The sequence below is a fragment of the Ochotona princeps genome, chromosome 6 (genome assembly GCF_030435755.1).
Source record: "Ochotona princeps isolate mOchPri1 chromosome 6, mOchPri1.hap1, whole genome shotgun sequence".
Lineage (NCBI taxonomy): Eukaryota > Metazoa > Chordata > Mammalia > Lagomorpha > Ochotonidae > Ochotona > Ochotona princeps.
Window position 1 is genome coordinate 5,354,527 of NC_080837.1, and position 26,830 is coordinate 5,381,356.

General features: G+C 44.3%; 1 protein-coding gene across 1 annotated transcript in view; it reads left to right on the forward strand.

Moving 5' to 3' along the window:
• Positions 1-26,830, forward strand: part of LOC101526509 (S phase cyclin A-associated protein in the endoplasmic reticulum) — a 238,417-nt gene that overhangs the window by 36,098 nt on the left and 175,489 nt on the right. The window contains exon 14 of the mRNA XM_058665271.1: positions 17,806-17,942. Within this exon, the coding sequence (XP_058521254.1) occupies positions 17,806-17,942 (137 nt within the window). The remainder of the gene's footprint in view (positions 1-17,805; positions 17,943-26,830) is intronic.

Sequence of the window (26,830 nt, forward strand, 5' to 3'; positions counted from 1 at the left end):
AATAATTAAATGGCAATAGTTCTCACTTTAAAAGAAATTGTTCTACTTATAAGAATATTTATTATGTTCCCTTAATAGAAGAGTTAAATCTACAAAAAAAATTTTTAATGTTCTGAAGTACGCATTTATAAAAACATAGATTTTGTGTTGTTTATTTCAATGAGAAAAGATGAGATAATCTTGGATTCATGCACTTTGGAGTAAAAATGTGCAATATTATCCACTTTTTATGGCTATCACAGTAGTCTGATGTTTAGCCGCTATGGTTTGAGGTTTGATTGATTTGCTGATTTTGTGCACTGTTTCAGATTAAAGGAATTAAATTTTTTTAGAGTTCTTAATTCATGTAGTTTTTCTTGGTTATAACCCTTTCTTCCTGAAAATAAGTGTGCAGTATTGCACATGAGTTATGTGATATAGAATGGCAATTTTATATTACTCACATGGAAGTTTCATTTTTAATCAGTGAAGGTCTTTCTAGTAAACATAGTTGTTCTACTTAAAGTTATTGCTTGTCATCCATGATGTCTCTCTATTATATACACCTTGTCTGTGGCTCTTCTTCTTTGACATACTGGATTTTATTTATATCACCTCTGACCTAATAAAATTGTACCTTTGACCTTATGCACTTGACATCCCAGATAACTTACTCTTGATCTTTGACATATTTTGTTTTAAGCCTGTTAAACATAATAGGTAGCTGCCGAGAAAGAAAGGTTTATTGTTTTGTGTCTTTATTGTAATTTGACTAGGGATTTTTACACTGTGTCTTGGGAATTAAATAGCACACCAATAATAATAATAATAATAATAATAAAAAAACCCAAAAACCAACAACCAAAAAACCTGCCTGGTGTAAGTTTGAGTTTTCCCTCTCTTTCGTCATCTTAGAATTCAAGTAATTAAAATACATGATGTTAAAGTGTTTATTTGAGGAAGGAGGAAAAGAAGAAAGGAGATGGAGACAGAGGGAAAGTACAAAACATCTGTTGACTCACTCTCCAGATGCCCACAGTGGCCTACATGGGGCCAGGAACGGGGACCTCAGTCAGCCAGGTGACCCCAGGACCTCAGTCAGCCAGGTGACCCCAGGACCTCAGTCAGCCAGGTGATCCCAGGACCTCAGTCAGCCAGGTGACCCCAGGACCTCAGCCAGGTGACCCCAGGACCTCGCTAACCCAGGAGATCCCAGGACCTCAGTAACCCGGGAGTCCCAGAACCTCAATAACCCAGGAGCCCCCTGGGCCTCACCCAGGTGCAAGGACTTCAGTCCAGCTCTTGAAGGCTCAAGTCCCGGAGTCTTCATCTCTGGTCTGCTGACTGTACTTTAGCAGTAAGCTGGAGTCCGGAGCTGAAGCTGAGCGTCAAATGCAGGGATTTGGTGTGCAACACTGGGCTTCTTTTTTTTTTTTTTGTATTTTGAATTTTTTTTATTCTTTATTATTTTTAATTCATTAATTACATTGTGTTATGTGACACAGTTTCATAGGTACTTGGGTTCTCCCCACCCCTCCCAAACCCTCCCACCATGGTGGATTCCTCCACCTTGTTGCATAACCACAGTTCAAGTTCAGTTGAGATTCCCCCATTGCAAGCATATACCAGACATAGAGTCCAGCATCTTATTGTAACACTGGGCTTCTTAACCAGCATCTTAACTGCCACCTAAATACTCTCCTGGTCAGTCTGTTTATCTTCATATATTGAAAAATGGAACACAGAAGAGCAAGAGAAAGAGCAGAGAAGGAGATCTTCCATTTGTTGCTTCACTTTCCAAAAGCCTGCAACAGCCAGGGCCAGGCCAAGCAGAATCTGTGGCCTGGAACTCGGTCTGAGTTTCCCACATGGATGGCAGGAACCCAAGTGCCTGAGCCGTAACCTGCTACCCTCTCAGGTATATTTGCAGGAAGCTGTATCTGCAGTTGGGTGGGACTTGAACTGGCACTGTGATGTGGGATGCCTCTGTTGCATGTTGAAACTTAACATGCTGTGCCACAAGGCAGGTCCCTAGGATCAAAAATGAGTTCTACTTTTAAATACATTCTAACATTTAAATTTTTATATATTGCTGGAGAAATAAGTTTAATTTTATTACTCAATTTTTCTGTGATCATGATTTTTACACCATCTAAAGATGCTCATAGGATATTTACAGAAATTTTGTGAAGTGCATTCAATCCAATATGAATGATGAAGTTATAAAGCTTTCTTTTCGAATTTGAATCCGTGTATTTGTTTTTAGAGTCTTTTCAATATGATTTTGTTTTTATTATAATTTTCAATTATTAATTTTAGTTTTAAAAATTTTAAGATTCAATAACCTTTATAGATACAGTTCTAAGAATATGATACTCCCAAATTTACAGTAGCTATGTGTAATACTTCAAAAAAACATATTAATTGCACAGTCTGTTCCCTGTGTAACAGGAAAGTAATAGTTCTTTTTATTTGATTCCTGAAAATTATGAACAGGCCCTCCGTGAGGATCTTACCTGTCATTTATTGGATGCTTATAACCTGTAATTTATTTGATGTTTATAAATAGCAAGTTAGTATCTTTCCGTGTAGAAAATTTGCTACATATATGATTGACAGAAAAAAAGTAATTAGCAAAAGCATGAAGACATCACTTTGAATGGGATCAGAGCTGGCCTCTTCAGTGCCTGGCATCGAGGTGGGACAAGTACAAGGTTTCTCCTGGCGTTGGCCATCTGGGTCCCACTGCCTGATGCGCTGTCGGCCCAGGCATGTCCCTGCCCTGCTCAGCTCTGTTTGTAGAAACTGGGTGTTTGCTCCTTAGTTTTTCTAATTAATTTATTTAAAATGAGTAGGTTTTTTTTTTATTTTTCGTGATACGTATTTAGAAACAAAGGGGAATCCTCCCTCCCTCCCTCTTCCCTCCATCCCCTTCTCATTAGTTTTCCCCAAGTTGTTACAATAGCGTAATCATTCACTTAAATATGTAAGTGTATCATGGCATGACAGTTAGAAGAAAAGAAAAATAATGTAATGTAAAAATATAATTAAAAATAGAAATGGAGATCCTGTTATTACTGAGGAGTAAAGACACATGCTGTGCGCAGCAGTGAATTCCCAGTGTGCTGATCTCACTTCAACTTTCTGTGCTCCGTGTATTAGTGGTTGCAGATCAGAGGGAACATTTGATGTTTGTCTTTTTCAAACTAGCGTATTTCACTAAGTATAGTGGTTTCCAACTGGTCCATTTGTTGTAAATGGTCACATTGCATTCCTTTTTATGGTTGAGTAATATTCCATATCACATATGTACCTCAGTTTCATTATCCATTTATCTGTTGATAGGCATCTGGGTTGGATCCTTGTCTTAGCTATTGTGAATTGCACTACTGTAAACCTGCGGTTGCAGGTACCTCTCTCATACACGGAATTCATTTTGCCTGGATATATTCCTGGGAGTGGGATGGCTGGATTATATGGTAGATCAGTTTTCAACTGTTTGTGGAATGTTTGCCTTTTAAACAGAAGAATCACATCAGATGAACAAATTGAAGGTCACTTCACTATGAAACTCTGAGGTTTTTCCTCTTAGCTCAGTAGGATTAGTTTAAGTCAGTTTGAGAAATAGTTTATACTTTTTGAAGAATATTTACTTTCCTTGTCTTCATTTTGTCTCTACTGGTACAGTTTTTCTAGGTGTGGGTAGTACATGTGTTTGTAGTGCGGACATGCACGGAGCTGATTTTAAATTCATCCATTTGCACTTGTTAGCTCCCTGGCTGTTCAGCCCGCTCGCGTTGCAGCAGTGGTGTGCAGAGAGGATGTGACTCCGTACCTGTGCCGATGCAGGTGTCTGTCGGTTCCGGGTAAAGAAGTTGTAAATAGCCACTTAGTTGCAAACGTTTATTTGATCCAGTAATTTAAGCCGTATTTCCTTAGTTCTTACCCAGCCTCTTTTGAACCTACATGTTGGTCTCTACAGTGGACTGCCTGTGTGTGTCCCCTAGATGATGTGCGCTGTGACAGCATTTGCAGACTGTGGGAAACAGGTCGTCAGAGAGTGTGGAGCACCCCTCAACAAATGCCCCAAGGGAGCTGGCACTTTCTGTCCCCTCTGCCACATGAGGGAACATGAGAAGGCGCCTCCAGGCCCCACGTGTGCTGGCACCCACATGCCCAGGTCTCAGGCTTGCCAGCCTGCAGCACTCTGAGGGCTGCACGCAATGAAAGCCTGAGCCCTCCAGGCTGTGCTTTCCAAACTGACGAGGCAGCTCTGATCCTTGCCCCTGCCCTGGAGGCGCCATCTCTGTGTGTCTTGTGAAGGGAGAGGCTTGCCTTTGGCTCAAATGTTGAGGTTGATACCACTGGTTCTGCCCATCCACTGAGGGCCAGTGAGTTAACCATAGTGTGTGCTGTGGGAGCAGTTACATGAGGAGCCTGGAGGAGGAGGTGGAGTCAGAGGCAAGGCCTGCCTCAGGCTTTGTAGCACCTATCCAGTCAAACACTCTTCCTTAAGTGTGCCCCGGGACCTGAGTCATTCTAATAGGCCCACCTTGTGCAAACTATGGTTGGATTAGATTTCTACTTTCCTAGCACCATGAACACAAGATTGAGTCTTAAAACATATCTATCTGTCCCCATTACGATGCCTCAATGGCTAAATCTTCAACTTGGAAGCACTGGGATCCCACGTGGGTGCTAGTTCATGTCCCACCTGCTCCACTTCCCATCCAGCAACCTGGTTGTTGCCTGGGAAAGCAGTCGAGGATGGCTCAAAGACTTGGGACCCTGCACCTGCATAGGAAACCCAGAAGAGCTCCTGGCTCCTGGCTTTGGATCGGCTCAGCTCTGGCCTCTGATGTAGCCGCTTGGGATGTGAACCAGTAGATGGAAGATCTTTGTGTCTTCTCTCCATAAGTATGCTTTTCCAATAAAAACAAATACATCTTTTTAAAACATAACTGTGCGAGTTTGAGGGGCCATGTCCTGTTGAAACCATGGCATGTGCATAATCTTGAGATCTGTCGCATGACAATGTAAGAGGAGTGAGGACATGAGAGGTGGAGAGATGCTTGTGTTGAGAAGCCCTTCTGCCTTAACTGTGAGGGTCATTGAGATCTAAGGTATTTTACTTCCCCGGTTGATACAGTTCTCTTTTTAAATTTGTTTTGTTTTTATTGCAAAGTCAGATATACAGAGAGGAGGAATGACAGAGAGGAAGATCTTCTGTCTACTGATTCACTCCCCAAGTGGCTGCAATGGCCAGAGTTAGAGCTGTGTCTGTCCAAAGCCAGGAGCCAGGAGCTTCCTCCTGGTCTCCCTCATGGGTGCAGGGTCCCAAGGCTTTGGGCTGTCCTTGACTGTGTCCCAGGACACTAGCAGGGAGCTGGATGATAGCAGGGCTGCTAGGACACGAATTGATGCTCATGTGGGGTCCCAGTGCATGCTAGGTGAGGACTTTAGCCACTAGGCTACGGCACCGGGCCTGAGACAATTCTCTTAACAATGGATTGGTTTGCTTTAATTGTTTATTTTTGTCTCCATCATCTACAGTTCATTGACTGACATTATAGTTCCCAACTGGACATTGATTGGATGAGCAGGAAAAGGCCGTTTCTGACCAGAGTTATTGAATTTTACTAATCCTTATTTTGTCATCTTGGTTTAGCTTGCCATTAGCAGAGGAAGCCCATTTTCCTGCGTCAGGAAAATGACAGATGTAGAACAGAATTTTCATTAATATTTTAATTAAGTTTTGTCTTTCAGAAAATTTTTGAGTTACAATTTTAGCATCAAAAATTGAGATAGTAAACCTCTTTCCTGCTACCCAGATGACACTTTTTATTTAAAAGCCAGAGCTCTCATCTGCTAATTCCCTCCCCGAGTGCCTGCAGTTGCTAGGGCTTAGCTGAAGCTGGAGCCCTGAGCCCCGAGCCCCAAGCCCGGAGCCCCGAGCCCCAAACCCAAGTCAGGTCTCCCTCATGGTTAGCAGTGGCCCAAGTACTGAACCATCACCTCAGCCTCATGCCCGCCCAGGTCTCCCAGGGTCTGTATTAGCAGGAAGCCAGATACAGGAGCCAGAGCTGACACTTAGAAGCAGCTACTTGGGTGTGGGTTTCAGGCATCTTAACTGCTGGGCTAAATACCTGTTCCTGTGGGGAGATTTTTTTTTTTTTAAAGATTTATTCATTTTATTACAGCCAGATATACACAGAGGAGGAGAGACAGAGAGGAAGATCTTCCGTCCGATGATTCACTCCCCAAGTGAGCCGCAACGGGCTGATTCGCGCCGATTCGAAGCCAGGAACCTGGAACCTCTTCCGGGTCTCCCACGCGGGTGCAGGGTCTCAATGCATTGGGCTGTCCTCAACTGCTTTCCCAGGCCACAAGCAGGGAGCTGGATGGGAAGTGGAGCTGCCAGGATTAGAACCGGCGCCCATATGGGATCCCGGGGCGTTCAAGGTGAGGACTTTAGCCGCTAGGCCACGCCACCGGGCCCTGTGGGGAGATTTTTAACAGCCCAATTTAGTTTGGTTAATGGTGAGGCTCATTAAGACATTATGTTTCTCCTTGAGTTTCTTCTAAGTTCAAATCCAGTTTCATGTAGTTATTGTTGATAATTTTGCGTTTCTCAATTCCTTACTTTGTTTTAAACTATATCCTCCTTTTGAGGGTTTTTTTTTTTATGATTTTTATTATTATTAGAAAGCCGGATATACAGAGGAGGAGAGACAGAGAGGAAGATCTTCCATCCGATGTTTCACTCCCCAAGTGAGCCGCAACGGGCCGGTACGCGCCGATCCGATGCCGGGAACCAGGAACCTCTTCCGGACCTCCCACGCGGATGCAGGGTCCCAAATCTTTGGGCCATCCTCGACTGCTTTCCCAGGCCACAAGCAGGGAGCTGGATGGGAAGTGGAGCTGCCGGGACCAGAACCAGCGCCCATATGGGATCCCGGGGCCTCCAAGGCGAGGACTTTAGCAGCTAGGCCACGCCGCCGGGCCCAAGGTTTTTTTTTTTTTTTTTAACAAACTATATATGATGGCACTGGAGTATATTACACAAAATTATTGCTGCTTATCTTAATGTAAGAAATTTGTTAATTGGATAATTTGTATAGTTCCTTTTAAACTTTTTCTGTGTAGTTTTTAAAAATTTATTTATTTTTATTGAAAAGGCAGATGAGATTTATGGAGAGAAAGAAAACAGGGAGAGCAAATACAGAGAGAAAGATCTTCTGTCTGCTAGTTCACTTCCCACATGACCACAAAGGCCGGAGCTGAGCTGATCCACACCAACGAGTCAGGAACCTCCTTTGGGTGTCCCAAGAGGATGCAGGATCCCAAGGCTTTAGGCCTTCCTCTCCTGCTCTCCCAGGCCACAAGTGAGGAGCTGGATTGGAAGGTGGGGCAGTGGTACACAAACTGGCACCCATATGGGATCCTGGCACTTTAAGGGGGGAATAAGTCGTTGAGCCATTGCCCCAGGCCCAAAGCAGATTGATCAATTGATCTTTCCTTTCCCTTTACTTTTCCTTTCCTTTCTTTCTTCCTTCTTTCTTGCCACGTGTGCTTTGTTTTTGAAAGTGATCGCCTCCTTGAATCTCTAAACAAACTCGTTCTAATATGAAATAGCTAATCTTTATGTGGTGCTTTCTCTTTTGAATAGCATTTGGATAATATCCATGGGTACTTCATTTGATATGGCTAATTCCAGCCAAGAAATCAGTAATTACAAATCAGCTTTTAATGAGGTTCTCTGAACTCTTTCTGGGGTATAATTTTACAGCATAGGTTTATGGAGTGCTATAGATCAAAAGAATAGTTTATACTGTGGAACCTTTGGGCCTTATTCCAAGTCAAACTCTGACATCCAGAAAATCTGTCCTCTGTAACATAAGTAATTATCGTGCCTTCTTCACACACAATAGCCATGGGATTCAGTGTTAGTAAACTGAGCTGACCTGGTGGGTCATGTCCGGAGTGCTGCTCCTGGGAAGGTGCTGCTGCAGATCCATGGCAAAGTGCTGCACTACAAGGCTACTTGGTTGCTCACTGAGTATTCCTTTATTTTTTCCGCTCAATGTTCCTCCTCCTTCTCTTCCCAGACCCCTTCATTTCTTTCCTGCCCTACCGATCTTCCCAGTTCACACTTTTCTCACCCTCATCATCCAGAGAACCAAAGAATGGGAGTCCCACCCCTTGGGCCTACACCTTTGCCAGTGTTGGAGGCAGGCAGCCCAGGAGTGTCGTAGATGCCACCTCTTTTGCTTGTTTGTTGCTGTGCCATGCTTAAGAGCATGGAATCCCTGCTCAAGTTTTTAAGAACTCAAGAAAAGCAGTATTTGATTCTTGAGTAAACTGGACTCATTGAGTTACAGAGTTTATTGTCGATCACAAGGTAATGCCTGAGGTTAAGAGAAATATGTGTCCAGACACATTAATTTTTTGAAATCCAATTATATTTGTAGCTTGGCACCCTCCCTGGCCTTGAAAATTGGTTTTTAGCTCCAAAGAAATGAACTTTGAGGCATGACATTAGCTTTCTATAGAAATTTCTGGTTTTCAGATTAAAATGGATTTGTGCTGCAGTCATGAAGTTCTGGACCCCTCTCTCAGAGCAGATATTGAAGCCTTTCAGCCTGAAAAGATTTCATTCTTGAAAATTCTGTTCTTTGAAATTATGGTAGGCATCTTATTTGCTTAGATGTGTCACCTTTCATGAACTACATTTATTCAGAAAGAACCCTTGAGAAACCTCTAAACATGGCAGCTTAATGAAATCCTGTATTTATGTTTATATTTTCCTGTCTCTCTCATTTGCAAACTTTTCCTTTCTTTCCCAAAGTTCATGAACCTATCTGTAGCTCAAAAGTTTAATGACCCCTTTTTAAAAATAAGGAAATAAGGAAGGCTTTAGGAGGAATCTGATAGAATATCAAGGTCACAAACCTCAGGATGAGTTATTTCATGTAATGCAGTAAATTATGTTGGGAAGGCCAGATCTTCGGTCTAGTACGCCATAAAAGGTAATTAGAAGAATAAGAAGGGTCTAAACTTTGATGAGATCATGTCTGCCTAGCTATTAGTTTCCTGATGTACCTTATTAGTATTTCATATTACAACAATGTTGTTTAAATAAGAACTCAATATGGTGACTTAAAAATTAGGCTTCAAATTTCTGCTTGTGTGTTGAATTGGCCCCCATCAATTAGCTTTGGGACTTCTTGTATCAGTATTAGAATACTGGACAAGGGGAATCTTAGAATGTCCTGTGTCATTTCTTTGTCTTACTGGTTAGGAGACTTAGCCCAGGGTGTCGCTGCATCAGGTCCGGGCTGGTCTGCAGTCTCTGCCTCTGGCTCAGGCTATTTCCTGGCCACACCTGTGACTGCTCCTCCAAGACTGCTCAGTGACGGCTGTCGGTAAGAGAGCAGCATTTGCAAGCAGCAGGATTCACTGAGGCGAGAAATGGCATTTTTTAAATTAGGGAGGAAGGATACAGGGTTCTTTGTGGAAGATTTTAGGTCATTTTGAAGACAAGTAAGTGAATTGTAGCTACTTTGTCGCAGAATATATCTTTGCCTTCACTTGCGCCTGTGGTATGGTAATTAGAATTGTGAGTTGAGAGAAAAAGCAAAAGCTAAGTGTGTTTTTACTCAATCTCACTCGTTGTTCCACAGAGTAAATTTTCCTGTAACATCTGTGTCTTTTGCCAGTTGTCTGCCTTTGAAGGGCTTGCTTTTTCTTGAATCTCCTGCCGAGCATTAATTTTACAATCATGAAAGTATTCTTTGTCAAAAACTGATGTGGAAAACCAAGGCAATGTCTACGATGAACATTTTGATCTAATTGTTTTTCTGATTTTATATATGATATATAAATCTCACATATATATATACCAACAGCATTACATATAGCTGAATCCTGAAGTTTTAATATGCCCCAGATTTTATCATTAATATAATTTAGAATTAACCAGATCCATATTTTATCATACCAATGCATTTGCCATACTTTATGTAATTAATTTCCCGTTGTTCAGGCTTTGTTATCAATCTTATTGCAACACATGTCTTTGTAAAGAGATGGTCTTGTACTTCGCTACAACCTTAAGGTTATTTTGGAAAAATAAGATATTTTAAAGTATCTTCTTCCTCCTCTTTCTCTCTCTCCCTCTCTTTCTCTCGCTCTTTTACCTGAGCATATATTAAGTAGATTAATAGCCTGGGCTGTGAAAGTAGTTGGCCAAGCAGCAAGGTGAACCATCAGAAAATGCAGGAACACAGAACAGGCACGGGGTGCTTGTCTGCAGATTGCTCCCCCCGGGGGGCTGGGGTGACTGCAGCTGCACAGGATTTGTGGGGGGAGGTAGGGCTGGCTGCCGTGTTTTTCTGGTTTGCTGGTCTGTTAGGTGGCAGTGGGAGAGAGGGGTTTTCAGCAAGGTGAGTTTAGGAGCTAGCTGAACTTACAGCAGGACTGGAATGCAGTGAGTAGGAAGAAAACACAGGAAAGGAACCAGTTTTGTGGCCTGAAGATGGAATCTGGTGAAGCGAAGTGTGTGCTGCAGTCACGGGAGCACGGGAGCATGCCTGGTGCTCAGGCGTGCCAACACTGGACCCGGAGACGCGCAAGGTTTCAGAACCTGCCCGCTAGGTGCTGCCCTGTCTGGATGATTGAGCTGTGGGAGCAGGGGATGGGTGCTAGAAGCTTTGCCTCTCAGGGGCTCCGGAGAGCAGAGCCTGGCTTTTTGGGGTCAGTGGCATGACTTAGGAGGTTCGCGTTGGACTTCATTGGCAAGCTACTAGTTAACCCCTGCCCTGTTCCACCGTCCAGAACGGTAAGAACCGGGCAGGGGAGGCCACTGGGCCATCGCAGACACATCACTGTAGCATTGCTGGTTGACATTTCTGCAGATTGTTTTCTGCTTTTTCAACCGCTTCAGACCTGCAGTACCTCCTCTCAGCACACGATTAGTTAATATCATTGCAAGTCCGGTTTCTCAGAGGTTTCAGAGATTGCACTGTCACAGTTTCACTTACTTGTCCACCAAGCCAAGTGCTGAATGAGAAGATTCGTACATGTGTATTATTTTTCCTCACTGAGTGACTGTTTCTTAGGTTATTATGAGGAATTTCAGCATGTGTCACAGTGTAGTGAGAGGAGTATAGCAAACCTCTAAGCAGTCATTACCATCCTTACAGCCACAGCCCACACTGAGTTCTGCCCTGCTTGCGTTCTGTCCAGTCCCTCCACATGCTACATGGTGGCAGTTCCAGACACCATGTCCTCATGGCTGGCTTTGTCCTGATAGATGTCTTTACTGGCTCTGAAAGTGATCCGGGTAGCTTGTAATTGAAATTGAGACCTTGTCACACTCATCTCGTGAGACATTTTAGCGTTTTGCCTTATTTTCCCAGAGTCATTTTAAATACATAAATACATGTGTGCATATATGTTTTAGGTACTCTGTGTGTGTCCTCATTTTCCTTTGGTGCCTATGCAGTCGCATGGCCACCTCCAGCTGCCCAAGGGACTGGGAAACACTGTGACCGTGGAGCCTGGTACAGCGCAGTATATTTTTCTTCCTGCTCCGTTGCTCTTGCCTTGAGCAGGCAAATTGAGAGGCTCAATCACACTCGGGTTTGACCCATTTGCTAAAATGTGATCGAGGTTGAGTTCCTTCGCTAGGGTGAACACACTGCCTGGTAATCTTTCTGTTTGTAGGATTTGATCATTGGTGCCTAGGTCTATTAATTCAGGAATGTGTGAATATCTTGAATTTTATTTTTACTTTTTAAGGGGAAGTACATGTATAAGGGGATGCTTCCTTCATCTGCTATGTGATTACTAAGTGTTGCGGCTTATGTAGGAAAATCAGGCTAAATTTTTGTTATTTCAAGATACTGTGTTGATTCCCTGTTGTCATTGAAGGGTTTCTGATTTGTGTGTGTGTGTGTGTGTGTGTGTGTGTGTGTGTGTGTGTGTGTGTATGGGTATGTTGTATAAGAGATGGGGGGAGGGAAGGATAAAGGGAGACAAATAATGAATACTTGGATTTAAACATTGTAGATGGATTTCAGTCATTTTCAGTTTTCCTTTTTGAAGCTCTATTATGCCATCTTTAGGGGAGCCAGAGCCTCTTAAAGTTTGTTGTCAAGTCATTTTACCATGAGCATCATTATGCTTGATAGTTTCTTTGCTGCGTAGTCTGACAAGATCTTTAGCCCTGACACCTCTTGTGAAAAGAAGCCCCGATGAAGTTAGTGGGAAATGCTATTTGAGGACCATCTTCAGTGATGCTCATTGCTGCTGGATTGGTGATTGTGAGTACAATTAGGAAGTAAAGAATGAAGTTTATAGTGTAATCCATACATCCATACAAAACCTGTATGCACATATATAAGTACATATGTGTGTGTGCACATACATGTATCTAATTTCTGTAAAGCAGAGGCAGGAGGCCCTTTTTCTGCCAAGGGCCATTTGTTTATAACGTAGTTTGCAGGCCATGTACAAAAGAATCAGTGTAAAAAGTAGCCTGCTCGCAGGGTGCTGAATTTCCAGTCCCACGTCTGGTTGCCTCAGCAGGACTAGCCCCAGTGACCTCGTGAGCTGAATCTTGCCCTCCCTGATGCGAAGACAGTTGCCTCTTGAATCCTTGCATTTCTGACTCAGCAGTACCCAGGTCCTGCTTACCCTCTTGGGCATTGTATCCTGGCTGTCATTTCTCCCAGAGCAAGCCTTCAGGTTCTCGAGAACATAGAGATGATAAAAGAATTAAATCCCTAATCTGCATCACTTTATCTCACATCATATACACAACAGTCTTAATTAAACCCACTAACACCACCACCAGAGTCATTCCCAAAAGCAGCCCAGCATCATTCTCGCATTTTCCCCATCTTTTAAAAATGGCAGGGCTGGGCCTGGCGCGATAGCGGCTAAAGTCCTCGCCTTGAACACACCGGGATCCCATATGGGTGCCAGTTTTAATCCTGGCGACCCTGCTTCCCATCCAGCTCCCTGCCTGTGGCCTGGGAAAGCAGTCAAGGATGGCCCAAGACTTTGGGACCCTGCACCCACGTGGGAGACCTGGAGGAATCTCCTGGCTTCGGATTGGCTCAGCTCCAGCCCTTGCGGCTCACTTGGGGAGTGAACCATCAGAAGGAAGATCTTCCTCTCTGTCTCTCCTCCTCTCTGTATATCTGCCTTTCTAATAAAAAATAAATAAATCTTTAAAAAGTGGCAGGGCTATGAGAGCTCTGAGGTGCAAGCATTGCGCGCCCTCCTGTCTGCTTGCCAGACCTGGGCCTCAGGCCTATGAGTGCGAGTGGAACGTTCACCGCTGAGTCCCCATGTCTGTGCCTCTGCCCGCGTGTCGGTTTCCCTGAGATGTGGTGTCTAGTAGACCTCTCAGGAAGGGCTTGTGCAAGTGACTCTGTGGGTGCGTGTGTGTGTGTGTGTGTGTGTACATTTGTGCTTGTGCTGATAATAGTTTATTTGTGCTGGTTGTGATTGAAAGTTAGCTTTACTCGATGTGAAGCTGTGCCTACAGTACCAGCATACCCAGTGGACGCTGGCTCGTGTCCAGCCTGCTCTACCTCTGGTCCAGTTATAAGAATATACTCCACAATGTTAGTGTTCTCATTGGATATTAGAGCTAGAAGAGATTTTAATCTTATTTTTATTTCTCTGTATTTTGTATAACTAATACTTGATTGAGGAAAAAATTAAATTCTCGCTTGTTTTTGGTTTTGAGATTTTAAAAGTTAATGTGAGTACATGTTTATGTGTGCATACTTGTGTGTGCATGTCTATATGTACATGTATGAGAATGTGTGAGAAGATGCTTTGTTAGATGTAATTTTTGGTAGTTCTAGGTAGAATCCCAATTGTTTTAAATATTTCCTGCTGTCACGTATTTGGATCCTTAATTGTTTCTGCTATATATGTAAGTTATGTTTATATGCAACTGAAAATAATATAATTAGATGTCATTTGGAATACTCTTTAGTGCACAAAGCTGAAGGTGTAGTTTAGAATATTCCTTCACATTGTTGAAAGTGTCTTTAAAATATTCTTTTCTTTAGTTCAGTGATGGAAATTCCTAGAGACTTGGATGCATGGGTAGTGTAGGGGGAGAGAATGTGGAGTACAGCATGAAGTTTGGTCTTATGAAGTCAACCAGCTGTGGTTTTAGCCTTGAGGCTGTGGCCAAGGGTGTGATCCCAAACCTGTCTGGAGTTTGCATCTGTGCTTGTTGAGCCTCCATAAAACGACCTCTGGCAGCCTGTCTTGGACTTGCGTGGATGACAAGAAGTAGCCCATGTGGTGTGGTCAGCCTCAGCTAATTGTATACTTAGTGCCCAGTGAGTGGTTCTGTGGGTAGTGATTTTGCATGTGATTTTGCCATAAGTCCTTGATATGAGAAAAGACTTCACTTCTCTTTCTTTGAAAAGAAAGAACTGGGTTATTTTTTTCTCAAGTTGCCTTTGTGGGTCTGTGTGTACTTATCACTTATAGCATGGCTTTTTATTAGCACAGAGATATGCCACTTGACAGGCCTAGTTTATTAAAGAAAATAATTCCTACTGTAAGAGAACGCTCTCTTCCCTTGGCAGAGGGTTTGTGTGGACAGATACTTTGAAAAGTGAGCACTTTTCTACAGCCTGGCTTGCCTCCAGCCTCACATCTAAGGGAGCAGTCACCAGTGTGGTCACTTTCCCGACTGCAGGAGGGGGGTTATGATTTCAAACTTCAAACTTTAGACAAGTTGTTTGATTCAATGTCTCAGTTTTCTTGTAATTGAAATAAGGACAATAAAAATACATGCCTTCTTCAGTATGTTATAAGCATACTTCTATGGATGAAATGAGCGTTTTTAATAAGGTGCTGAACTCCATTTATATTGCATAGTAAGCCTTGGTAAATACAGTCATCAGTTATCATTACCTTCCCTCTTTGGTTCATTCACTGCCACTTGCTGACCAAATTCCCATCAAATGCTAGACACAGCTCTAGAACAAAGTCAGGGAGGCTTGCATTTTAACGAGGGAGACCACAAGTGGGCACAGAATGGGAGGGTGCTCAGCAAGACCTGCAAAGTAAACCAACTAAGGAGGTGGCCGACAGAGCAGAGACTGTGCAGGCTTCTGGGAGGAAACTCTTGCCGACTAGGAGAGCTTACAGTGACTGAGCCTAGGTGATGGTGCTGGGGGAAAGGGACTGCACTGGGGATACGTTCAAAAAGAGAACTGACAGCATTTACTGATGTGCTGGGTGTGATGCCAGCACATGTTATGCCAAGGAATGTGCCACGTACTGAAGTGGTAAACACAAGGAAGAGCTGCTTTGTGTCTCTGAGGTGTGTGGAGATGGTGCTGTCCAACATTCATGTGGAGTAATGGCAGAAACACATCTTGGCACACCTTGAAGTGTTGATGTCAGTAAGTGGAATTCAGGAGAGAAGGTTTTATTTCTAGGGGTAAAAATGTGAGACTTGTCCATGTAAATGTTATTTCAGTTGACTACTTATTGAATGAGTTTGGACAAAGGAGAGTCCTTTGGAAGCACTAGGGTACGTTGATTGTTGGTGGCCTAGAAGAGCAGAGGGCCTAGGAAGGAAGGGTGCAAGGAGTGTCTCATGAGCTGAGAGGATGGTTGCCATCTGGAAGCCTGGTGAAGGAGGAAGAAGGGAGGAGGAGCTGATCTGCAGTCCTAGCAGAGGACAGCCAGAACTGAGAGCGGCCATCACTGTTGGTGACTTTGACAAGGACAATTGGTAAAGGGTCTAGACTAAAATGACTCAAGGGAAAATGAGAATTAAGGAGGTAGAGATGGAGAGAATAGTTTGTTCTGCTGTTTTTGACAGTTTTGTTACAAAAAGCAGCTGGAGGAGTGCATACAAACACTATTTTGAGATGATCTTAGTAGAAAGAAGAACCAATAATACAGAAGGGGAGAAAAGTGTAAATATGAGAGCAGCAATGTGTTTCAGTGTGCAGAATCCACTGGAGTGTGTGGCCCCAAGGGGACCCTGCCTGTCCCTGCAGCAGGAGAGAAGGCTGAGTGCAGGGGCACAGGTACAGACATCTTGGTAAAGCTGGCTATCTTTTTAAAAAAATATTTATTTATTTTTATTGGAAAGTCAGATTTACAGAGAGAAGGAAAGACAGAGAGAAAGATCTTTCATCTGCTGGTTCACTCCCCAAGTGGCTGCAACAGCCAGAGCTGAACCGATCTAAAGCCAGGAACCAGGAGCTTTCTCCGGGTCTCCCACACGGGTTTAACATTCTTAAAAGAGAACATCCAGACCCAGTTTGTTAGCCTAGTGGCTAAAGTCCTCATCTTGCATGTTCTGAAATCCCGGTTCTAATTCTGGTGAACCTGTTTGCCATCCGGCTCCCTGCCTATGGTATGGAAAAATAGTCAAGGATGGCCTAAAGCCTTAGGACCCTGCACCTGTGTGCGAGACATGGAAACTCCTGGCTCCTGGCTCCTGGCTTCAGATTGGCGCAGTTCCAGCCATTGCGGCCACTTGGGGAATGAACCAAAGGATGGAAGATCTTCCTTTTTGTCTCTATTCCCCTTTGTATATCTGACTTTACAATTAAAAAAAAAAAGCTAACACAGGAGGGAAATGGTGTTGAATTCCAAACCAAACCTCTCTCCCCTCTTTTTTTTTTAATTACTTACCATGATAGTTTTGTGAGTATAGGAATTTTTCCTCCTCCCCATCTTCCTCTTTTGTCCTTCCCCGCTACCATTATTTCCCAAATGAGTACAGTAGTGTAGTTCCTTTAGTAACAGCTATGAGATTAACTTTCTGCTATGTAACGGCATTATGCTGTACACACTTTCACCAAAAGTGGATGGGGGTACCCTTCCCCTCCATCCTCGCCAGCAATTGTTGTTTGTCGGTTTCTGAATGTAGGCCATTCTCATTAGAGCTAGCAAACCTCCTTACTGCCATTCTACTGTCTCATCTCTTTCTGAGATGACTTCTTCCTTTTTTCCTTGCTTTCCTACTCTTGGCTCAGACACAAAATGTACTTTGTATTTGCACCCACAGTTTCTGACCATTCTTCAAGTGGTGGCAAGATGTGGTATTTCCTGAAGTCTTCCCTCATCACCCTCAGTAAACAGTGATCTTGTTTCGTCTCTAATGGATTATTGTTTGTTATAGTAGATTTGCTTTTTTTTTTTGAAGAAAGGGTTTATTTATTTATTTATTCATTCATTTAAAAGAATGGCAGAGATCTTCCATCTGCTGGTTCGCTCCCCAAATGGCTACACCAACCAGGGCCGGGCCAGGCCAAAGCCAGGGGCCAGGAACTCCATCTGTGACTCTCACATGGTGGCAGAAGCCCAGGCACTTGCCCGATCTTCTGCTGTTTTCCAAGGCACAGTAATAGGGAGCCGGGTTGGGGGCCAGGCCTCCAGGATTCCAACCAGTGCTGTGATGTGGGATTGCTGGGTGATGTTAACAGACCACAGCTAACCCTGTGTACCATAATCCCCGCCCTGCTGTAGTAACTGTGTGTGCATTACCTTTTCTCCTACACTTGTGTGGCACTGTGAGAAAGAGGTACTTTCTTAAACTTGTGTTCAGCACAACGGATGTGTAGCAAAGGTGTGGTACGTTATGTCTTAGGCGAAGTAGTTTCCTCAATAATTTCCAAATCAATTGTGGAAGTGAGTTTTTCTTAGGGATTAGTTTTGGTTTTCAGTTCCACGAGTTTGTTTACTCACTGTGGTCCCTAGTAGTCCTGCGTTCTTGTAACACCCTCAGTGTGCATGTTACTTTCTTTGTTGATTTTGCAGGAGCATCTTTCGCTGAAGAAGTATATTGTTGACATTGTAGTTGAAAGTGCAGCTCCACCAGAGCCTCTGAAAGATGGAGAAGAGAGGCAAAAAAACCGAAAAAAGGCCAAGAAGATCAAAGCCCGGATGAACTCCAGGTACTTTAAATACCCTTATCAAGAAGAAGAAAATCCTTAGTGGTGCACCCTTTAATATAAAGCCGAGGGAGGCAAAAATAAAAGTGTAAGTTATTTGCTTTAAGCCAGGTTTGGAAATGACATTGATGAGCCTAATTTATAGCCACTTTCTTTGATTGAGAAAGAAAACTGCATATCGATCTGAAGCCCTTGGTTTCACCTGTTAAGAGCTCTTCCTATAATTGGATGCCAAAGCTCTGCCAAACTTTCGCCTCTTCCAGCATACAATAGTACGTTTAAGGCTGGGTAAACCAAGCCTATTTTTCTTCCCAACTATTGATTTTTAAATGAAGTATCAAAGAAAATCAATAGCAATCAACAAATAGAAGTCTGCTGGCTGCAGAGTCAGATCCCGTGACGGGGTGTAATCAATTTGGTTGCCTGTCACAACAAGAAAAAAGTTCAAGAAATATCTTCAAGTGGAAAGTGAGTCAGCAGACCTGTAGTTTGTCATCGTCCTCCAAAGTGACAACTGAAGAGCAGACAGCTGTGTAGTGCCTCATTATCTCCCACACCCCCGTGTCGCCCGCTGACGGATGGCACCTGTCTTCTCCAATAGACAGTGCTGTGCCTTTTGACAGACAGTGTTCTGAATGTGTCCTCCTCCTCTCATTCCTGAACATCGTGAATGTGGAGACGTTGGACTCCTGTGGCTGTGAAAGGACAGAGCTGGAGCGGTGGTGCCTCTCTTTGCGGTTTCCCTGCTCCAGCAATGGCCAGCCAGGGTGTCCAGTTCATCCTAGAAAGTCAGCGAGAACCTAGAATGCTCGTTTATGCAAAGGACAGAAACAGCTTTTTGGATCTAAGCTTCTGAAGTCATCGCGAGACTCAAAGATGTGATTGCAGGCGTATGGCAGGGCTCCGAACATCGTTCCTAGGTTCTGCAGAGAACCTGCGGATCTCCTGACACTTGACTGCTGCAGAGTCTGCTCCTTGGACCTTTGTCCTTACTTTTTAAAACTTATTTATTTGAAAGGCAGAGTTAGAATTCTTTTTTATTTTTGTGAAGTGTTTATTTTCACTAACTTTAGGGGTAGAGGGATACAGGACAGAGAACCTCTGTCCACTGATGGACTCCGCAGGTTCCTGCAAATAGCCATGTCAGGCCAGGCCAAAACCAAAGAACCTGGACCTCAACTTTGGTCACCCAAATGGGTGGCAGGGACTCGGGTACCTGAGGCATTACCTGTGGTCCCCCAAGGCACACCTTCTCTGGAAGTGGGGGCACAGCAGGCCTTTAAGCCAGACAACCTAACACAGGAGGCAGTCATCCTAAACAGTGTTGGAACTCCTGCCCACCTGCCCCTCTTAGGCCCTCACCTTGTCTACACGCTGAAATCTGCCTGTGCTGTGTCTTCAGTTATGCACATGTTCAGTTTATCAAAGGCAAACCTGTGCTGCCTTTCCCTGCAAGCTCCTTGTTCCCTGGGCTCTTGAACTCATCCTTGACCTCTGTCTGCTATACTTCACATCCAGTTCAACTACACTCACTGTTTACTTTGCCTTAAAATACATTTAGAGGGATGGCTGTGTGGCTGCCAGTTGGGATGCCCTTATGTCCCATCAGAATGCCTGGATTGAGTTCCTGGCTGTGGCTCACGAGCCAGCCTCCTGCGGATGCTGACTCTGAGCGACAACAGGTGGTAATCCGGGTGACTGGCTGCTTGCCCTCCACAGGGAAGGCCTGCATTGCACTGCTGGCTCCCTGCTTCAGCCCAGTGCAACTGTAAGCATTGCAAGCATTTGGAGAGCGATCCAGGTGATGGGAGCTCTCTGTTTATCTCTGCCTCTCAAATAAAGATAAATAAAATACATTGAAAATTTGTCCCTCTGCAACTTAATGGCTCCCCCCACCAAGTTCAAATTTCCATCTCCTCTTCCTTCCCCTGCCGGACTGCAGTGGTAGCCCTGTGAGGGAGCTCAGAGCATGTCACAGAGCTTCTAGAAGCTCAGGCCTTTTACAGTGGAGGGCTCTTCTTCCGTGGAGCCTTGCGGCTGGCGACCTCACCTCCTGCAGTATGCGCTTCCAGGGAGGCCGTCCTGAAGCATCTCATTTGTTGCGTGAGCAGTGCCCGTGAACTGGAAAAAGAATTAAGTGCAAAAAGAATCATAGGAGAAAATATCTATAACTCTGGAGCTACTGATATATTGACATGTGTTTCTTTGACCAGAAAGCTGGGTATAAGATAATGTGTTTTTTTTGTGTGTTGAAGTGTGATTTCTGTAAGTGAAAGATAGAGATAATAGCGTGTGGACTTTTTGGGGTTTTGAGAATCCAGATAGCCTCATAAAGCAACAGCCCTGTCAAAGCTGAGAGCGTTTGCACTGTCCACCCTTCCCTTGTCCCCCAGGTTCATGGTCCCTCCCAGCACACCCGGCAGCCAGTCACATGTTCACTGTCGTCGTTGCTTCCATGTTCCTGTCCCAGGTATTCCTGGCAGTGAAGCCAAGCTCACCTGCTGTGTGTCCTTGAGGCTCATCATGGTTGGTGCTGGTTTCTGTCTGTGCTGTGTGGGTTTCTTGTCACCTCTTTGTTGCTGACTGTATCCCCTGGGTGTGTGTGTGATACTAACATTGCTTGTCTGTTCGTCTGTTGATATGAAGTTTTTTGTTCCCCTTGTTTGGTACTTACTAGGTTCCCATAAAGTCTTTGGTGAAGCCTTTATCTTTATGTCTTTGGGTGAATGCCTAGAACTGAACTTGCTGAGCTTTGCATTGTGGTTGTGCCATTGTACATGCCCACCGGTGGTCTGCAGGTTCTGGTCGTTCCTCAATCTTGCCAATATTTGCTTTTCTTACTGTAAGAATGTAGCTTGGTTCTAGAGGGAAAATAGTGGTATCTCATGGTCATTGAAATCACATTTCCTTTGTGACTAATGATCAATCCTGGACATCTTTTTATATGCTTTATTAGTTTATTATTGTTACTATTTGTTTACTTGAAAAAGAAACCTATTTGCCACTGGTTCTCTCCCCAAATGCTAGTGACAGGCTGGAGTCAGGAGCTGGGAGTTCAGTCCTGACTAGAGGCAGCACTGTCGCCTCCCAGTGTCTGTGTTAGTGCAGAACTGGAGTCAGGAGCTGGAGCCAGGAAGCTAGCGTCAGCACCTCCGTGTAAGCTGCAGGAGTCTTAGCCACAGCAGCCGCTCCTCCTGTGCCTTGTGGTCACTCAGCGTCTTCTCTAAAACCAGTCTCAGGAAGCTTTTGTCATTTTGCTCTATATTCCGGTTCCAGCTACAAGGTCTTATACTGAGTTTTTCCTCTGAGTGTGGCACCTTCCTATATACATTTTCTTAAGAATAACATTTGATAACCAAGGTTTAGTTTTTAGCATGTGTATTTTGTCAGTTTTTCCTTTGGGGTCTTATGCTTTCTGTGTCAAATCTAAGAGATGCTTGCCAGAACAGAGGTTAAAAAGTAGTTTCTTGGTTTGTCTTTCGAGGTATCTGCTAGTGTTTTCTTTTGCGTTTATGCTAATGACTTGTCTCAAATCAATGGCTATGACATGAATATAGTTTCAGGTTTATTTTTTTTCCCACATTGGTATCCTGTTGTTCCAACACTGTTTGTTAAGGATTTTTCCTTTTGTTTTATTGTGTTAGCAACTTGGTTTAAAACAAATCTTGGTGTTTGAGTCTGCTCTGTATTCTGTTGCATTAATTTCTAATTTTCCTTTTGGATCCTAGATGAAAAAAAAAACATGTCAGACTTAATTTATTTGGATCTGTCTCTGGATTGTCAGCACTGGGGACATGAACTGGCACCCAGATGAAATGCTGGCGTTGCAAGTGGCTGCTTTACCTGCTACACCATGACACTGCCCCGCTTTCTCACATTCTGGACACACTGTTCCCATCACTGTCATTCAGCATCCTTTTTCATATCTGACAGAACCTGCTTAGTCTCATATTAATACCATTCTATTTTGTCTCTGTTAATTTTTGATGTAATAGTAAATATGTCTCCTTATATTTAATATGCTTGTAATTGTCATGTAATTGATTTTTCCCTTTTCATCCATCCTGGCAATACCTTTGATTTAAAGTTTTTACTTTACTCACATTTAATGTGATTATTGCTGTAATTGTCTATTCTTTTGTGTTAGTTCTCCTGTTAAATGTAGCTTCCCTCTGTTTTTGGGGTGTGTGTGTGTGTGTGTGTGTTGTTTTATCTCTTACTGGATTTATTTGCTCTAATGGAATTTTAACATTCACATATACATCTTTAAACCATCATCGTATGGCTTTAAACGCTACTGTACCACTTCACTATTGTTTTATTTACTTATTTGACAGGCATGGACTGGGGTGGGTATAGGCAGGTAGGACTTTCATCACTAATTCCTGTAGTGGCTCTATAGCCCAAGCCAGGAGGCGGGAACTCAGGCTGGATCTCCCCATGGGTGGCAGGGTCCTAGGTACTTGCACTCTTGGCTGCTGCCCTCTAGAGGTCCGCATTAGCAGGAAGCTGGATTCGGGAGCCAGATGCAGGTATCCAGCCCAGACACTTACCTGTGAGCTGCGGGAGAGCTCATTGGCTTCCTTTTAGCCATCAGCTAAATGCCTGTCCCAGTTCTATGCTGCTTTAATTGTAATTCTAGAAACTGACAATAGCAGACTTCCATCACTGCCTCTCCCATCTTTTGTGTTGTGTTTCTCGTACATTTTAATGGCCAGAGAGTTTCCATAACACATTATTACTAGTTATATTGAAATGACTCAGTTGTGTAAATTGTAAAGAATTTAAGCAGCTATGCCCCATGCACCTCATTTCTTCATGTTAGATCTGAAATTTCATTTGATATCTTTTTCCTGCACATTAGTACTTTCTTTAGGATAGATAGATAGATAGTTAAGTTCTACTGACACTAGGTTTTTCTAGCATTTGCTTGACTGCAAATGTGTATTTAACTTCCAGGTTTGAATGAAATTCTGTTATGATTGCTTTTTCTGCAATTTTTAAATACCTTAAATGTATTGTTTTAGGAGAGCGAGCGATTGAGGAACAAGAGCAAGCCCCTCCGCTGTTTCACTCTCCAGCCGCCCGCTGTGGTTAGGGTCCAGACAAGCCCCCTCCGCTGTTTCACTCTCCAGCCGCCCGCTGTGGTTAGGGTCCAGACAAGCCCCCTCCGCTGTTTCACTCTCCAGCCGCCCGCTGTGGTTAGGGTCCAGACAAGCCCCCTCCGCTGTTTCACTCTCCAGTCGCCCGCTGTGGTTAGGGTCCAGACAAGCCCCTCCGCTGTTTCACTCTCCAGTCGCCCGCTGTGGTTAGGGTCCAGACAAGCCCCCTCCGCTGTTTCACTCTCCAGCCGCCCGCTGTGGTTAGGGTCCAGACAAGCCCCTCCGCTGTTTCACTCTCCAGCCGCCCGCTGTGGTTAGGGTCCAGACAAGCCCCTCCGCTGTTTCACTCTCCAGTCGCCCGCTGTGGTTAGGGTCCAGACAAGCCCCTCCGCTGTTTCACTCTCCAGCCGCCCGCTGTGGTTAGGGTCCAGACAAGCCCCTCCGCTGTTTCACTCTCCAGCCGCCCGCTGTGGTTAGGGTCCAGACAAGCCCCCTCCGCTGTTTCACTCTCCAGTCGCCCGCTGTGGTTAGGGTCCAGACAAGCCCCCTCCGCTGTTTCACTCTCCAGCCGCCCGCTGTGGTTAGGGTCCAGACAAGCCCCCTCCGCTGTTTCACTCTCCAGCCGCCCGCTGTGGTTAGGGTCCAGACAAGCCCCCTCCGCTGTTTCACTCTCCAGCCGCCCGCTGTGGTTAGGGTCCAGACAAGCCCCCTCCGCTGTTTCACTCTCCAGCCGCCCGCTGTGGTTAGGGTCCAGACAAGCCCCCTCCGCTGTTTCACTCTCCAGCCGCCCGCTGTGGTTAGGGTCCAGACAAGCCCCCGCTGGGGGGAAGTCAAGTTCCTTGAGCCGTCAGCTGGGTAACATCAACAAGAAGCCAGAGTCAGGAGCAGTTCTGTGACTTGGATCCAGCTCTCCCATGTGACGTGTGGGCATTGTAACTGGCACCTTAACCGCTAGCTCAGGCCCTGCCCATTTCAGCTTTCATTGCAGTTTTTGTTGTCCTGATGATTTGGGCTGTTTCTAACGGACAGCGAGCCTGTTCTCTTCACCTACTAAGATGTTCCTTTTTTTCCCTCTCTGATGCTTATATCCCTTGTCCATATCTTGCTTGTAATCACTTCATAATATGTCTTGGAATGATTTTTTTTGGTGTTTATTCCATCTGGCACTCATTTAAGTTTCTGAATTTGTGGTTTTATATTTTTCCCCAAATTTGTGTGATATTGATTTCTTCAAAGAAATCCCTTCTACCACAGTCTGTTCCTCTTCCTCTTTAGGGATCCCAGTTGTGCTTCAGGTGCAGCTTTCGGGGTCACAGAGCTAAGCCTCCACTCAGCGAGACGGCTCCACTGTGACCGTCATCCAGGGCAGGCTACATTTGCTGTGTTGGGTCTTTAATCATGGGAAATCCTCCACGTTGTTTATAGTCTTCAATTTGCCTATTTATAGTTCTCATTTGTTCTTATATTCATGTTTTCCTTTAACTGTGTATGAATTGATTTGGAGTCCACAGCACTACTTTTTCTGTTACTCTTTAAGTGCTTTATCTCCTGAGTATTGGTTGCACTCCTGGATTTTTGCCTGTATTAATTTGTGATATTTTTATTTTGTGCCTATATGGAATGAGGTGACACATTGTTCTGTGTTTTGGTATTGTTGTTTTCCTTACCAGAATGTGAATTTTTTTGTTCTGTCATGTAGGGTTTTTTTTTTTTAAAACTTGTGGGTCTGGCTAAGTCTCTAAAAGTTAAGTCTGGTTAACTGCCCTAAACCTTGTTGGCTGGATCTAAAGTAGCCTTCAATTTGAAGGGTTAGCCTCCTGGCCTTTGCGGATTCCCTAACACGGCTGGTGAACCCTGGGCAAGCTCCAGGTGGCTGCTCAGCCCACGGTTCCTTGGTTTTTTCTCTGCCCAGTTGGAGGAGTCTCAGTTTATTCATTGTCAGGTTCAAAGGGGAAGGCTTCCCTGACGCCGTCTCTGTCTCTCCCGCAGACTCCGACCCGCCTCTGCAGCCCCCAGCTTTTGCCTGCTGTACTTGGCTGTCTGTCCTGCCCCTGCAGCTCTCTGCACCTTGCCCTCAGGTAGAAAGTCAAAGCCGGCAAGGCGTGTCCTTGCTCTGAGGGTTTACAGTCCTGCCCTGTCCTGCCCTGCCAGTTGTCCACTCATGAAAAGTCAATTTCTATTTTTGGGAATGTTTAGGCATAACAGAATGGCCAGAATGCCAACACTATTTACTCCACTGTAACTGGAAACACAAATTGCCAAGCCCTCCTTAAAATTATGACGCTCACCTCCACTCCTCTTTTATCCAACTCAGTTTTTCCCTCAGTCTTTACGTCAGTTAAGTTCTCCGTATGTTACTCTATAATACGTGTGTCAGACCTGTCTTCATCCTGCTGGAATAGGAGTTTTTGAGGATATTACTGTTCTAGTTTACTGCGGGCATATGGTAGGTTTTCAGGAAGCATTTGTTGGAGGGTTACATAAAATTGGGTTTCAAGAACCTTGTGATTCATCTCCAACTGTTTAGAAAGAGTGAGAACTCAGAGGATTCAGGTGCAGGGCGCCCTGACCTGTTCCAGGTCTCAGGGTACCAGTTGAGGATTTGACCTGACTGGAGAATTAAAACCAGTTTTGTGTCCTCTTTCTGCAAGTGGTGGGATGAGACAAGGTGTCTGTTGGCAAAACCTGTAAAGCACGTGTTATCACCTGTGGGTGTATGCTCTGAACCTAGTGGGTAGGAGCCCGTAGCAATTCCAGGGGGCTGGTTGAAAGATCTGATGGGCAGATTTTTGCATGAGTCAGGAGTTTGCTTGCTCCTGGAGTTTATGTGGGAGAATTCCCATTTTGACAGAGAGATCTGAGAAGAAAAAAAGAGATGGTCAGTTAAGCACTGCCAAGCTGACTGGGCTGTTGGAAGGAAGGCTGGAGAGGTGAAGCCGTGGAGCCAGGGAGGGAGGGAGTCGCGGGGCTGAGCAGTGTGGGTCCCGGACTTTCCCTGCAGCTGACTCACTGGAGTCTGCGGTGTCGACACCTGAGGAATCAGCAGGATTACAGACGCAGTCTCCCCGAGAGTAACTGACATCAAGAAGAGGTTCTGCAGCAGGCTGGGAGAGGAATGGGGGACGGAGGCAGAGAGCGACTATCCACATGTGCACATGGGCAGTCAAGGCGAGTGTTTGTGTCCACACAGATTGAGATACAAATGCACACAGAGTCTGTGTTGACTTTATGTTAGTCTAAGTTTAGATAGGGTTAACTTTCATGCCAGAGTTGTCCAAAGAGCCTAACCATGGAGACAGAGACCTCAACTGATCAGAGGAGAATAAGGGAACGATTTACAGCTTCAGAAATAGTACAGGATTCTGACTTGGAACTTTAGTGAAACTTAGTGTCGAATTTGATTGTAATCTTGTTTTTGGCACTCATTCGTATATATTTTCTGTATTTGTTGATTTGCTTGATAGCCTGAAGGAATTTCTAATTTCTAACTTCATCAGGTTGTAATGTAGTAACAGATACCTAATACATCTAAAAAACATTTCTGTGAGGCTAAATGCGCAAAGTAATAAAATAAGTGTGAGGTGAATTGCAGGGCGACACAACCACACAAACAGGAATGTTGCCTGTTATTGATTTAGCTGCTCTTATGTCTCTGGTACTCTTCACAGAAAAGGGGGAATGACCATGGCCAAGATGAAAACAGCGTAAGAGTTTTCATTGTGCTGATATTCCTAAGAACTGAAAGATGGCTAACGGATCGAGGGATGGCCCCTGGTGTTTCTTGAAGAC